General features: G+C 47.8%; 1 protein-coding gene across 3 annotated transcripts in view; it reads right to left on the minus strand.

Moving 5' to 3' along the window:
* Window positions 1–3,665: 3,665 nt before the first annotated feature.
* Window positions 3,666–13,978, minus strand: part of LOC120960071 (dedicator of cytokinesis protein 9) — a 90,764-nt gene continuing 80,451 nt past the window's right edge. For 2 of the 3 annotated variants that reach the window (XM_049608443.1, XM_049608441.1), the window contains exons 5-12: window positions 13,053–13,740; window positions 12,736–12,989; window positions 12,312–12,650; window positions 8,872–12,003; window positions 8,656–8,802; window positions 7,507–7,717; window positions 7,146–7,440; window positions 3,666–7,076 (exon numbers count right to left, since the gene is read on the minus strand). In XM_049608443.1, coding sequence (XP_049464400.1) covers window positions 6,839–7,076; window positions 7,146–7,440; window positions 7,507–7,717; window positions 8,656–8,802; window positions 8,872–12,003; window positions 12,312–12,650; window positions 12,736–12,989; window positions 13,053–13,740 — 5,304 coding nt within the window. In that variant the 3' untranslated portion in view covers window positions 3,666–6,838. The remainder of the gene's footprint in view (window positions 7,077–7,145; window positions 7,441–7,506; window positions 7,718–8,655; window positions 8,803–8,871; window positions 12,004–12,311; window positions 12,651–12,735; window positions 12,990–13,052; window positions 13,741–13,978) is intronic. The other variant, XM_049608442.1, reaches the window with a different exon arrangement.

Raw genomic sequence — 13,978 nt, forward strand, 5'->3', positions numbered from 1 at the left:
CACACTTATAGAGCGAGATAGTTATGGTTTTGTTTTTCTTTTCTCTTTTTGGTGTGGCTCTCCTGCAGGACTCGAGAACTATTTTCACTGCATTATCAGCACTATCGTCGCACTAACACGCGTGCACGTGATATGTGGAGCACAGAAACACACAACACACACATGCAAAGCGTACCACGAATCTCCGTGAAGAAAAGTAAACGCGAAGTTTGTTTGTTTAAATCGGAAAATATATTAAAGCTGGGAAACTAAAGCCTGAATCCTGTTACAGTGTAGAAATTGAGGATGGAAAGAGCAATAGAATGTATTATAATAAACTGTACACTTTGATTTCAACAAATTGCAAACATGTTAAGAAGCTTATAGTTCACAACTTTGTGTATGATAAAGATAATTCTCGAACTGCTTGTAAGAACTCCAATGTAACGTACTTCTCGATGTTTTGGGCTTCTTCAATGCCTTAGGTCTTGTTGTCTTTCATTCACATTCTTTTATATTACACACTCACATACACACGTTTACTAAGGATATTTCAGAAGAGGCGGTAGAGATGTCCTAATAAGACGGCAGGATGAGGTTGGAGAGAGCATGTTACGAACGTTTTTATTCCCAATTTAGGTCCCTCTCAGGACGTGTAGTACCCGATCACAACGGGGAACTCACACACACACACACACACACACACACATAGGTGAGCGCGAATTTTCCCACTCACTAAGAATGACACAAGGAGGTGTAGGACAAGTTTGGGTCTCCAATTGTGTCCTGGATTTCCCAAAATGCAGCTTTCTTACAAGAAAGCACAGCAGAAAAAAGTGATTAAAAATGAAAGGACTTTTTTGAGATTTAGGTTGACATTTTTATGCAATTAGTTTGCAAGAAATACAATAGCTTTACTTTTCCAGCACATACAAAGAAAGGAACATCAACTCTTAACACAAAAAAATAGAGATTCATTATCCTTTTGTTCCAGTTTTGAGGAAAGTTTTCCTACAGGAATGCAATGGGAAACGTTGTTTGAAGAGCGAAGCAAGAGCCTTATTCCAACCAGGCAACCTACGGGACACTCTGGGATACGGTGAAAGAATGGGTGGTCTCCTTTTGTCTCTATCACACTCTTGCAGTACCGGACCGATGAGTTTTTCACACCGTTTTTCACCGTTGTCACAAGTTCTCGCTCGCTCTCTCTCTCTCTTACGCTTGTTTGCGCTATTGCGAAATGCACCAAAATCAAGACATTTTTCATTTAAACTTAAACACATTTAATAACTTAATTACTTCTTGCTGGTTACTGCATGCTACACTGTTTAATATTGAAATTATTTTTTATTGATTACAGTGATAATTTTCCCATTGTATGTCACAATGGTTGGAGTTGGACTCAACTTTAGCCCACTTCCCCCACACCCATCATCCCTGTGATGGGAAAAGTAGTATCCAAAAACGCTCGTACCTTCACTTTTTAACCCACTGGTGGTGCGGGGCGGGGTGGGAAGAGGTTCTCCCTTTTCGCAACAGTAAAAATCAGTGAGCAAAACAATCGAACAGCTATCTATTGTTTCCATACACTGCACTCCCCTGGGGGTGAGAGGGCCCACACCACATCCACACCCACTCTTCTGCTGCACAACCACCCTCCTCACACACACAGAAACACAGACAAGTGCCTGTTTGTAACACCACTTCTACCGTCACTGTTACCGTCTAAGAGCGACCGGACCGGAGCGGGTTCACCGAAAGAAAATCCGACCGACCAGACACTCTCGTTCTGACTGAGCCGTGCCTTTGCCTGCCCGCTGGTGGAAAGCCTTCCCGGTGGCCACAGGCCACACACAAATACGCAATCCAAGTAGGCACTCTCTCTCTCTCGCTCCCGGTTTCTGAAGAAAACTCTGCTCCGCCGCCAAAGGAGCGTGTGTGCGAGAGTGGGAGAGAGCGAGCGAGAGAAAAGCTGTCGTAAGAAAAGAACGACACTTTTCCGAGATTTGCATTGCGTATTGCTCTCCAGGACATGTTCCGTATGTGTGTGTTTGTGTGTGGGCCCGGGAGTGGATATTGGGAACGAGAGCCAATTTTCCGCAAACACACTCTCTCCCGCCGATCGATCGGTGGCAGGTGTATTGGGCGCCGGCGCAAAAAATCGGGACATCGCGAGGGCCCGAAAAGTTGCCACCGTTTGTGTTGGTGCGCTCTGCTGCTTTTCGGAGGGCGTCCTCTGTTTTTTAACCCTTCAAAGAGAAGGGTAAAATGTGTGCCAAAAACAAAGATGTTATGCCATATTTAATGTCTGTTTAAACATTATTCTTTCGCAATAAATTGACTACTGATACTTTTATACTTTTCTACACTTTTTTTACTTACTTTTTTGTACTTCATTACAGGGTTTCCCACGATTTATTTGTCAGTTCCCATGATTTTTTGGTGCGTTCCCACGATTTTTTGGTGCGTTCCCACGATTTTTTGATCGTATCCCATAGATTTTTGGTTCGTTCCCATAATTTATTTGTATTTTCCGATTGGATATCAATACAATTGGACCAACAAATTCTGGGAAACGGCCAAAAAATCGTGGGAACGCACCAAAAAATATGGGAACCTACCAATAAATCGTGGGAAACCCTATATGCCTCAACATAAAACGGAATGTTGGAGTCAATAGATTTAATTTGTATAATTTAGTGTAATTTAGAATTTTGTAATTATTATTCCTATTGGAAAAATTTCAATTTGTTTTGTTAATTATGAAATTAAGTATAGTAAGAAGCGTGAACATTGAAATCCCTTTTAATATTACTCTACTCCACGTGCGTAAATAAAAACATTCAAAGGTTAAAGGACTTTTGACAACGACGAAAGTGGTGCTATTTTACAGGGATGCGCGAGAGAACAAAAACAAACTCGCTCTCGCTCGCTCTCTCTCTCACCAAAACCATATCCTTTTCTCTCCACACCCGCTCCAGTCGATCAGGGAAAACAGTCTGCCAATGGCAACTCACATCCACACATACACACACGCATAGTATGTGTGCGAGGAAAATGGCAGCTCGAAAGGATGGACGCATTTTCCAACACATCTCACCAATACACCTACATTCTCAACATTTTATAGAACTCACCAATCAGTACAGTTGTGTGTGTGTGGGCTTAAAAAAACAACCCTCAAAAGGATACCCTCACCCATACCAGCATGTGCTGCGTTACTGCGGTTACCCGTAAACACTAACAAGCGCACAATACACACAAGTCTCACTAAACCCACACATGCAAACCGCTAGCGGAACCGTGTGCCTGTGTGTGCGTTGTTGTGGTAACAAACCTTCCGCCCCCCGGAATCCAGGACGCAACTACGTTGCGGACGAATAATTTTACATCGATCGATTGCGGGCCGAAGAAGAGCAGGCGGTGAAAAAGGGGAAGGGGGAACATGCACTAACACATACGGTGAGATACACAGTCACTTGGCGCGTTACGCACGGCACTCATTTTCGTAATGGGGGTTTTGTTGGATATGGGAAGCACCCACCGGCGGAGAGCACTTCCGGCCGGATGTTAGGCTACCTGTATGCTCATCTCAACGTAAATAAATTAAGCTATGTTTAGGCGAATCGGATGTTGTTTTTTGTTGCTCTTTCAAACAGTAAAACCAGAGACAAACCCGGAACCGCTAATGTAATCCAGGAATAATGATCCTACTATTGTTTATTTGATTTAAAGCCACCCTCTGTGCGGTAACGCGAGTGCAAAGGGGGATGGTGTTGCTGCTTCTTGAATTTGAATTTTACGCAACCACCGGCTACGTTAAGAATTTGAATTGCATACATTCTTTGCTTGTTTTGACTATTATTATCACTATTTTGTGAAAAGTGTTTGTGTATAATTTGTTGTTTGCTGTTACACAATATTTCGCGCATTCTAGTCTCATTCCCGTCTTTCAATATGACCTACTTAATTTCTAGCGTCTGAGTAATTCCTGTTCCAGCGTCACGGTGTTTTGCTTTTGATCGTTTGTTATTTGTTACAGGGGGCCATAAATGAACGTCTCCGCCCCATGTTGTACGTTTCAAATAGCTTGTGATTTTATGTTTCTCTCCCTCCCCTCAATAAACGATAGTTTATAAATGGACAAATACACACACACTTGTGTTCGGGAGGCAACAAAACAGCGACACACGTAACACATAACAACGATACTGATAGAGCGCGCGCGGTCAAACACCGGGCGCGCCTGCTAATCACATTTTGCGCACGCCAATTTGTGCGCACTACACGTGTGGTCCACTGAGAAGATGCTTGATGCTTAAAACACAGAGACAGTGCCTTTATGGCAGGGCAGAGAATGTTTAACAACGAAGCTTTTTAATACAATACAATGCCATACGATATAGAGCTCTTGGGTTTTTTGTTGGAAAGATTCATAAGTGCAAAGCTAGCCGCTGGCAAACGGCCTTCAACGGAAAACAGAAATCGTTATGCGCAATAGCGTTTAAATATTCACACATAAACATAGACGATTATTCTCGTACAAAGCGGATGATAAGGAGCGGGAAGCTGGTTCTGACTAGTGCAGTCCTGCAGAATCTAATTGGGCGGTGGTTTAAGTGGAATAGAAGATAATTGGAATAGAGTGCAGTCCTGCAGATTCTAATTGGGTGGTGGTTTAAATTGGAATAAACAAACGTCTTACATACTCACAGTAATAGGAAGTAGCTGTTGTGTTGGTTATTTTCGAACTAATGTTTCATAAATAAGCTTCTGCTTCTGCTTGCTCCACAGTACGAGTACGAGTACGAACTCGTTTCAATTTGCTACAATTTTTGTTTACAGTTTGCGCTTATAAATGAAATTAAAACAATATTAAAAGATCTGTTAAACCTATAAATCCTAGAACTCGCTACCCAAAAGTACACACCTTAAACAAGTGTCTTAACTTTCTCCTTTCGGTCTGTAAACTATAATAGTGTCACAATTGGCATTTCCACCTTACGCCGTCTTCCTCTGTCGGTGATTTGGTGATTTGGCCATCCGGACAGCTGCTTACTATGGTGTTTTACCTTACTGTTTTGTGGGGGGCTGAAGCCAACGTTGTGCCTGAGGGCACACGCAGCAGCTTCACTATCGCTACCATTAAAAAACTATCTACTTAAATTAAAGAACAAAACGTTTCCTTGTGACACTGTATTGTTTGCGTACATACGTTATTGTTTTGTTTTGATTTTTCTATATAAGTTTGTATAGAGACGAACAGGATGATAGTAAGATGGTTTAAAATTGGTGCAAAAACGGTTTAGAAAAAACACGTGTTGGTGTAAGATTCGATAAAATTGAGTCGTTTGAGTAGTTTTCCGATTAGTATTGGCAGTCTTTGCTTATGGGGGGTTTTAGTGAACCACCGCTCTACACACAGTACAGGAGAGGAAGCATTTTGTTATACGGGATTTTCATCTGAGCGAGCTGTTACCTTCAAAAGGGATAGTTAATTTGTATCCGTTTTTTTCCTTTCTTCTTCTCTACAGTATAATGGCTGTATGGCTTGCGTATGTGTGTAAGCACAATCTTACCAAAAAGGGTAACAATAATTAACAAAATCTTAAACGTACAGGAAAATCATTACATATCATACATACATACACACAGGAAAGCTTGGCGCGTGGTGCAGGCTGGGTGTATTACAAATCCCACACCTTACGGAGATAGAGAGCGCACGCGGGATTGCTTGTTTTTCTTTTTGTACGGTCTTCACGCAAACACGTGCAAGCTTACAATAATTCAGGACGACAACAACAACAATAAAACTCTACTTCACTTACACAACGCAAAAATATATGTATATATATATATGTACAGCGACAGCGTTTGGTAAGAGGTTTGCCAGAGCGCGTTCCAATATGATCTTTCGATTCGTGTTGTTCGTTGGTTGTCCACACAAAGCACACAAATAGGACCACAAAAACTGAAACTAAGTTATGCGAGGTAAGTTCCAATTTGAAAATGGCCCATCAAACGGATCGATCGAGCAGGTGCGCGGGCGCGCGCGCGTGCGATCGATTGTTTGAGGCGCATTTTCTCCCTAAAGATTTGAATGCCTTTAATTAGTGTTTATATGTTTGTTTTCTTTGTTTTTTATCTTAATCATGTTACTTTGTCGTTCCCAAAAAACGTGATGTGGCGGGCGTGTTTTCTATGTTTTTGTTTACTGCTTCGTGATGTGCGCTTCAGATACGTTTGAGATTCGTTTTGAACGAAACAATTGTGTTGTTGTTTTTTTTTGTGGATAAACTGTTTACAATTTAGAAGTAATTTCGAGAAACAATGATCCCGCTATGCGGAGAGCTTTTGAGAAGTTACGAAAGAAGTTAGAAGAAGCTATAGTATGAACAATATCTCACACATCATTAGTTTTAGTATAAAATATTCAATCGAAACCAACGACGGTGTAAAGCCTGTTTTTTTTTGTTAAATATACTTTACGAAACAACACGATCTACATACGGGGTAAAAAATAAAACCCAGCGCAATGAGAGTATTACTGTTGACTTTAGTTTAAACGTGGATAAAAATTGACCTCTACTTGGTAGAATTTCGGCGAATCGTACCGAGTAAACTTACTCATAGCTTTGTGGCAATGCTCTGTGCTCGCTGGAACGTGAGCAACATTGTGCCAGTGGATTCATCTATGCCTTGTGGTACGTGTGTGTGCATGTGTGTTCTATCCCTACATTGTTGTCTATTCCTCAAACCCACCCGTTCGGGGTTCGGAGTATTTAATTTGATCGCAATTTTTATGCATCCCTTCCAACGCCCAATGCTACTGAAACCAATTTCCACCGACCGACGGGACTTAGGCAGTGCTGGAGTTCGTTGGTGCACCGCTGATTGCACTGAACAGGGCCAAGCTGTGCCGGTGCGCGTTATTATTCCCATCGTCCAGCGGGTACACGATCTCGCCCAGCAGATCGCTCAACGCCGAGCAGAGGTTTTCGTAGTTCTCCTTCAGCGCGTTGTGGTACTCGCGCTGATCGGACGAGATAAGGTTGGCGTTGATTTGCAGGACCGTGTAGCAGATTTTTATAAAATCGCTGTAATACAATAAAAAAGAAACAATGAAAGTGACTCGAAATTGGACTATGATTGTTGAGAATGCATACCGGAACACTTCCTTCAAATCTTCCACCTTGTCCAGTGGGTACTTTTTGGTGCTAACTTTGGCCGGGTCGAGAAAGGCGGACGCGTACGCAAGCGGGCCAGCGTTCACCGTCACCGCCACACTGCCCTGCAGCCGTAGCTGCAGCTTCTTCAGATCGATCGGACCCATTACGATCTCCTCCAGCTCGGCCACCTTCGTCTGCATCTCGTCGATCGCTACCTCGATGGGGCTGAGCTCGTGCGATTGCCGATCGCGCACCGGGATACGCTTCAACACGTACGGAAAGCTGTGTAGAGCTGCAGTGGAAGGGAATTTGTATTAAATGCCGTTCGGGGTTCGAGATTAAGTGCCGTTTCGCTTACTCGTCAAGATCGTTCTTCGTTTCCACTGATCCTCTACAGTGCCGTGGGCGGCGCCGGACGGTGTGAACGGTGTTTCGTACATGAACGTGTCGACGTCATGGTTTTGCTCGAACTCCGTCGGTCTCATTTCCAGCTCGTCCTTGCAGAAGTAGGGCGTTACGTGCGTCACCTGAATGTAGGCAATCTTTGGATCCAGTGTCGATTGATCAACCTGTGATATGGAGGGAGAATTATTAAATCAATTTACCCTCCAGTTACTGTTACACACAGTGCTGCAAAATGTCATTGTCAATGTCATAAAAACTTCTGACTGGAAAAAAATCCATGTCAGCGTCTAAATTGTGATAATCAGAGATGATATTCAAAACGATTGGTGTGACCAACACATGCTTCGTGATATTTTTGTGACCATTGATTGGTCAGTCACATTGTCATGACTTTTTTACTGTGATTAGTTCTGCAAAATGTCACTGACATAGTCATGACAAATTCCGGCTGAAATAAAATCATGTCAGTGTCACGAGCTCTATTGTGATGATAATAGGTGACACTCACACAATTGTTGCAACCATCACATGCTTGGTGACATTGTGTGCTACCATCTCTTGGTCAGTCACTTCAGTCGGTGATCATCGCGATGGTCATGGGAGATATGCGGTCCTTGCAAGTGGTTCCAAGAAACAAAATGAGCATGGTTTCTCTCTTTGTTTGACCAGGCAGACAATCAAAGCAGACCGAGCGAGAAAGAATGCTCATTTTGTTACTTGTAGTCCGCCAAATATATTCCAAGAATGTCGTGATTATTACCAAGTGAGTGACCAAGAGTTGGGTGCTAAACAAAACGTCACCAAGCATATGATTGATCCACCAACTGTTTGAGCCTCACTTCTGATCATCTCAGTTGTGTATGTGATGAGCTGATATGAACATCGTGTTGGTGACTGAAACAGTGGCATTTGGCAGCTCTGATCACAGCCAGAAAATGTCATGATTATGCTTGCGCCGACATTAAGCTCAGTTTGTCAGTTGGACTTAAGCACTCGCATGTCGCATTCGGCATGTCATGACGCACTTTCATTGAGTATCAGCAAGGAGCATCAAGCTACCACGGATATGTTCATTGTTACTGCCAATGCGTGCTATACTTACAGGTGCCGAGTCCTTCAATATCTTAACATTATCCGCCCCAAACTTGTCCCTGTACTGCTTGTCCAATCGTTCGGAAATTTCGCTCAGCGACGTCAGCTTTGGCTCCTTGTAAATGTACTCCACAGCGTTTTCCTCCTCAAAATAAAGCTAAAATTGCGAGAAAATTAACCGATGAGACAAAACAATTCGAGCCATTACACCAGCGCACTCTCTTACCTGACTGAAGAAGATCACACGGTAGAACCGACCCAGCAAACGCTTGCCCGACTTGTTGAACTCGATCACCCGTGTGTACGCCTGTGCCAGATGCTCGTAGCACTGCGTCAGCCCCGGATAATCCCGCCGCGATTCCAGTATCGGCACGATCAACCGGTACAGCTCCCCGAGACACTCGAGCCGCTCGGCCCGATCCAAGTAGTCGGCGCACTCCTTCAACCGCTCCAGCAGAAACTGTTCCGTGTACTGCGAGTCCTGCGTGCCACTGTCCAGCTTCAGGCCCTTCTCATCCCGCGGAATGTTGCGCGAGATACGCCCGAACGATTCCGCCCCAAGCGCCACCGGACAGCAACCCTTCAGCTTGAGGTACTCCGACACGAGCGCGGCAATGTGCAGATAGCAGCAGGCCGCCTCGGAGATGTTTCCATTCTGCAGATGATTGTTGGCCATCGTCGTTAGCCAGGTCTGGCGCAACTCGGGCGTGGAAGCGTACGAGTTGGCGAGCGAGTGCTGCAGCTCCAGCAACCGTTCCGGGTCCATGTGGTGCGCCTGCATCTGTGCCGTAGCCATCAGCACGGTGCGCACGCGGCGCGTCAAATCCTTCACCTCCATCGGGAAGCCCGTACCCTTCATCGCCTTATCGCTGCTCGCGTAGTTGTTGATCGTGGACAGCGACTCCTGGAAGCGCGCATTGTTCAGCCCGATCACGTTGCCGATCATCTGCGACACGGAAATGATCACCTGCAGATGGACGCGCGTCAGCCCCTTCCGGCCGCTAAACTCAAAGTTGCTGCGCATCAGCAGATACAGCACGGCGCACGCCTCCTGCCGCAGGCTGGCCAGCCGGCTGTCGCAGCACTTGAGCAGCTCGTACACCAGCTGGCCGCACAGCACGGCCGTACCCTTGAACAGGGCCTGCGAGAAGTTGTTGATGAAGGCGCGCAGCGCCGCAAACACGTGCTTGGAGAGCGACTCCGACTGGCCGAGCTGCAGGAAGCGCAGATAGACGCGCGCAATCTTCGGCAGCACCGTGCCGTCGAGCATCGACTCGCGGAACTGGACCGAGTACAGCCCAATGCAGTCCAGCACGATCAGCCCGATCTCCGTCGCCAGGTTCGACTCGTACAGGGCCTGCTTGAGGCGCCACGTTTCCTCGACCAGATTTTCCCGGTTCGCCGTGTGGTTCAGCGTGCCCGACTCGAACCCGGCCTCGCCGCCGTTCGTTGCGCTGGGCGGCAGTACCCGCGCCGGCAGCGTGCTCGCTTTCGCCGCCTTGCTACTCTTCGCATCGCGCCCCCCGTCCGCCGGCACCTGGACGTGCTTTTTGCCCACGTACCGGAAGTACAGCAGGCACAGATCGAGCACGGTAAAGAACTGTACCGTCTCGCTTTCGGTGCAGTTGTGCCACCAGGCGATCATGTGCTCCGGCGCCAGATGCTTCACCACGAACAGGAAGCTGACGAGCAGATCTTTGGTTTCCGTCACGGAAAACTTGTCCGTCCGCTGGATGATGGTGGGCTGCGTCACGCTCACCGACCGGGCGTGGCTCGGGCGGGCCGAGTTGGCGTACGACGAGTCGTTGAACTGGTTCCGTATCACCACCGTACCGTCCTGCGACAGCGTGGAGCACTCCGAGTTGAGCGAGCTGCTCGAGTGCCCATTGGACAGGGCGGCGGAAGCCTGTCCCTGTCCGGCGATGGCCGCCAGAAAGCTCGTATCCTTCAGATGCAGCGACGAGCGGATCGGGCTCGTGTACTCGATAAACATCGTCACCCGGTTCGAGCGGGACTTTGGTGTGCTGGTTTGGGAGGCCACGGCGGACGGTGTCGCCGTCGTGGGCAGCGTGGGCAGCGAGTCGCGCGCGAATACGTAGCTACTGCTGCACGACATACGATTGGCACCGACCGGATCAAGATGTTTGCCCTTCCGATCCGTCCCGTCCGATATGCGGTTAAGGTTCTCCAGCACAATCCCCAGCCAGGGCACGTACAGCATCGCCAGCCGGCTCTGCTGGCCCTTGTTCTGGTAGCGATCGTCCAGATCGTGCTTGGCAAGCAGCTCCTTCAGCGTAACCAACCCCAGCCTTCGAATGTGGTTCACTTCGTTCAGTGAACTCTTCACCTCTTGCAGCAAAATGCCCACCAGGAAGTGCTGCCGACAGTACTCCTCCGACAGGCAGAACTGTTGCAGCAGATCCGGCGCCCGATTGTTGGGCGTTAGCATGAAGGGCAGGTTCAGCGGTACGTAGTGCTCGTGTGAACACACCTCCCGCAGGAAGCTAAACTTGTACTCGTGCAGGATGCGCGAATCACCCGGTCCCCACCGGTCCATATACACCCGTATCAACCGAAACACAAACCCACGGTCCATGAACGACAGGCAGCGCTTCACAAACACGGACAAGCTCTGATTGAGCTGCTCCGTCTCCATCGGCAGGTCCTTGTGGCGGGAGTTGATGTACGGCACCAGCACCTGAAACAGTGCCTCGATGCGGCTGCAAAACTCCTTCGGAAACCGCTCGTTCCGCTGCATCTTGATGCGCCCGGTCGACAGCAGATACTGTGCCATGCTCTTCACAATCACCTCGAAAAAGATGCCGGAAAACTTCAGAAACTTGTTCACCACCAAGAAGTCCGTATTGTTCGGGTGGAGCAGCGTGAGCAGATGCCGGCACAGCTCCCCATGGACGGTGTGCTGCTGCGCGGTCGGCGAGCTCCCGCCCGCCGGCTGGCTGTCGATGCGGTACACGTACTTCACGTACGCACTGAGCAGCTCCTTGCGCTTCGCGTCCTCCGCCACCATGTGAAAGAGATTGACCAGCAGGCGTATGATGTTCAGGCCCACCTCCTCGCTGCCGGTCGCTACGAGCAGCGCAAACAGCTGGTTCAGTATGGTGGGCAAAAACGTGATCAGCGAACCGATCTGTATCGCGTGGGCCGCCTTCAGGATCTTGCACGTTTCCGTCGTGTCCGGCGGGGCGATCGTTTTCGTGTGCTCCAGCAAGCGTTCCGCGTGCAGGAAGAGATTGTGCAGGTGCTGGTCGGTGGTCAGCACGGTCGAGTCGAGCCGCAGGCTGACGGTGAAGATGGGCCGCTGGTTGTCGATCCACTGCACATCCGGACCGGCGTTCTGCTAAACGAATGGGGAATGGTTTGTAGCGGATGGACGGGCAATATTTTGGGAGTGTGGGAGGTTGTTTTTTACAATAAATACACAAACCACAGAAAAGAAAGAGAGAGAGGGAGAGAACATACACATGGAAAAAAGGTTAGATTTTTCTACCAATGTTAAAGGGAGAGTCCTTGCGGATACGACTCGCCGATAGGCGAATCGTAACGTTATTAGTATGTGTTAGCATCATCAAAAGACTATCATGCAGACTAAAATGCTCGAGTCGCTGGTTTTGTATGCGCTTTTGCAGGCGGAAAGTGACAACTTACCCCTCTGCCCAAACCGAGCGGCTGGATCGACAAATAGCCCACTGGCAGGGTGGTCGCCACCGGCAGACACTGTTCCTCGACGTTGATTTTCCCTTTCGCCAGCAGGGGCACCCAAGCGAACCCGACCGCCTGCTCGGTGCTGGTAGTGGTGAGGTCTTTCTTTTTCGCAATATTGCACGACACGTGGAAGAAGGAAAACAGCAAATGATGCTGGGGCGTAATGTTGAGCGGAAGGCGCAGCTTGATCTCCTCGTACCAGGTCGGGCTGGTGTTGTGGTGCAGCACCGGGCAAGACATTTGCGAGACCAGCTGCTCCTGACCGGGTCTTCCGTAGATACACTGGAAAAATTGGTGGAAAATATGTACTTCAGTTTAACGTCTTGTTTAAATTATGATCAACGAGCTCGGCAAACGATGCTCTCACCTCAATCGATTTGGCTTCGGCCGTATCGCTGTCGCGAAGCTCCACGATCACAGCCAAATTACGGGCTCGAGAGAAATGCTTCTGACTATCGTAGTTCAAATGCAGCGGATACACAAACAGATGGTTCACAAAGTGTACGAAGGGATGGAGGTGTTGCTCGGAGCTGTTGGCAAATTCCGTCACCTCGACGGTCGGATCCGCGACGGGTGGAATGGGGAACGGATTTAACGGTACCAAACTGTTTGTAAGGCAGTCTGCAAAGGGAGAAAAATAAATCATTAAACTGTATCCTTACAAAAAACCATTTTCGAACTTACTGTTGGGCAGTTCGTTCAGTGCTTCAATGTAAATCTTCAAGGAGCCCGGTATCACAGTCAGTTTGCTGAACTTGTCCGGCTTCCTGTACTCGGCCAGCAGCTTCAGCAGCTCCTCGTCCTTCAGCTTCGCGCCCTCCTGCCGGTAGATGGCCGGGAACTCGTACGACGTGTCCAGATCGTTGCTGTACAGCTGAAACAGTGGCCGGGCGGCCCACGCGAACGGCATCCGATAGTGGCCACACTTTTGCGCGTACTGCTTGATCGTCTTCTGCAGCTTGCACAGCACCTTCGGGTCTTTGGTCGTCTTCAGGTACGGCTCGACCGACGGATTGATGGCACCCTGCAGTATCTTGTCGATCCGCACCACGATAAAGATGTCCGCGTGCGGTACGGTCACGTTGAAAATGGCTTGCCTCGCACGGGCCAGCCACTCTTTGGTGACCGCCGCCGAGTGCAGCTCGTCACTGTGCGTGTCACATTTGGTGCGGCCCGGTTTCAGCGTGCCGTTGCCATTGTGGTGCGCTTTGTTGGCCGCGTTCGGGGAGGCACAGACGGGCCGCTCGGCTTTGCAACTGCCGGTCAGCAGTTCGTGCACGTGCTCTTTGTTGAGATCGAAATAGAAATTTTCGCTCAACTTTCGGCCGGCTCGGGCATCGTACAGCGCTACGCTCGTGAGGTATGGTTCGATCTGTAAAAACAGAGAATTGTTTATAAAAAGGGGTCAGAAAACATAAAATTCTATGAATCTTTTTAAAATTAATTATTATTTTAACAAAATTGAAATCACTGCAGGTTTTGTATAGAACCGAGGTCAAAATCATGTCCAAATTGATCATGTCGTAATCATCACTGTCGCCCTCTGTTGGTAGCTAGCGTTACTAATGAAGCAGAACTTGATCAACCAGTTTTTTTTTGCAAAATTATTG

The sequence above is a fragment of the Anopheles coluzzii genome, chromosome 3 (genome assembly GCF_943734685.1).
Source record: "Anopheles coluzzii chromosome 3, AcolN3, whole genome shotgun sequence".
Lineage (NCBI taxonomy): Eukaryota > Metazoa > Arthropoda > Insecta > Diptera > Culicidae > Anopheles > Anopheles coluzzii.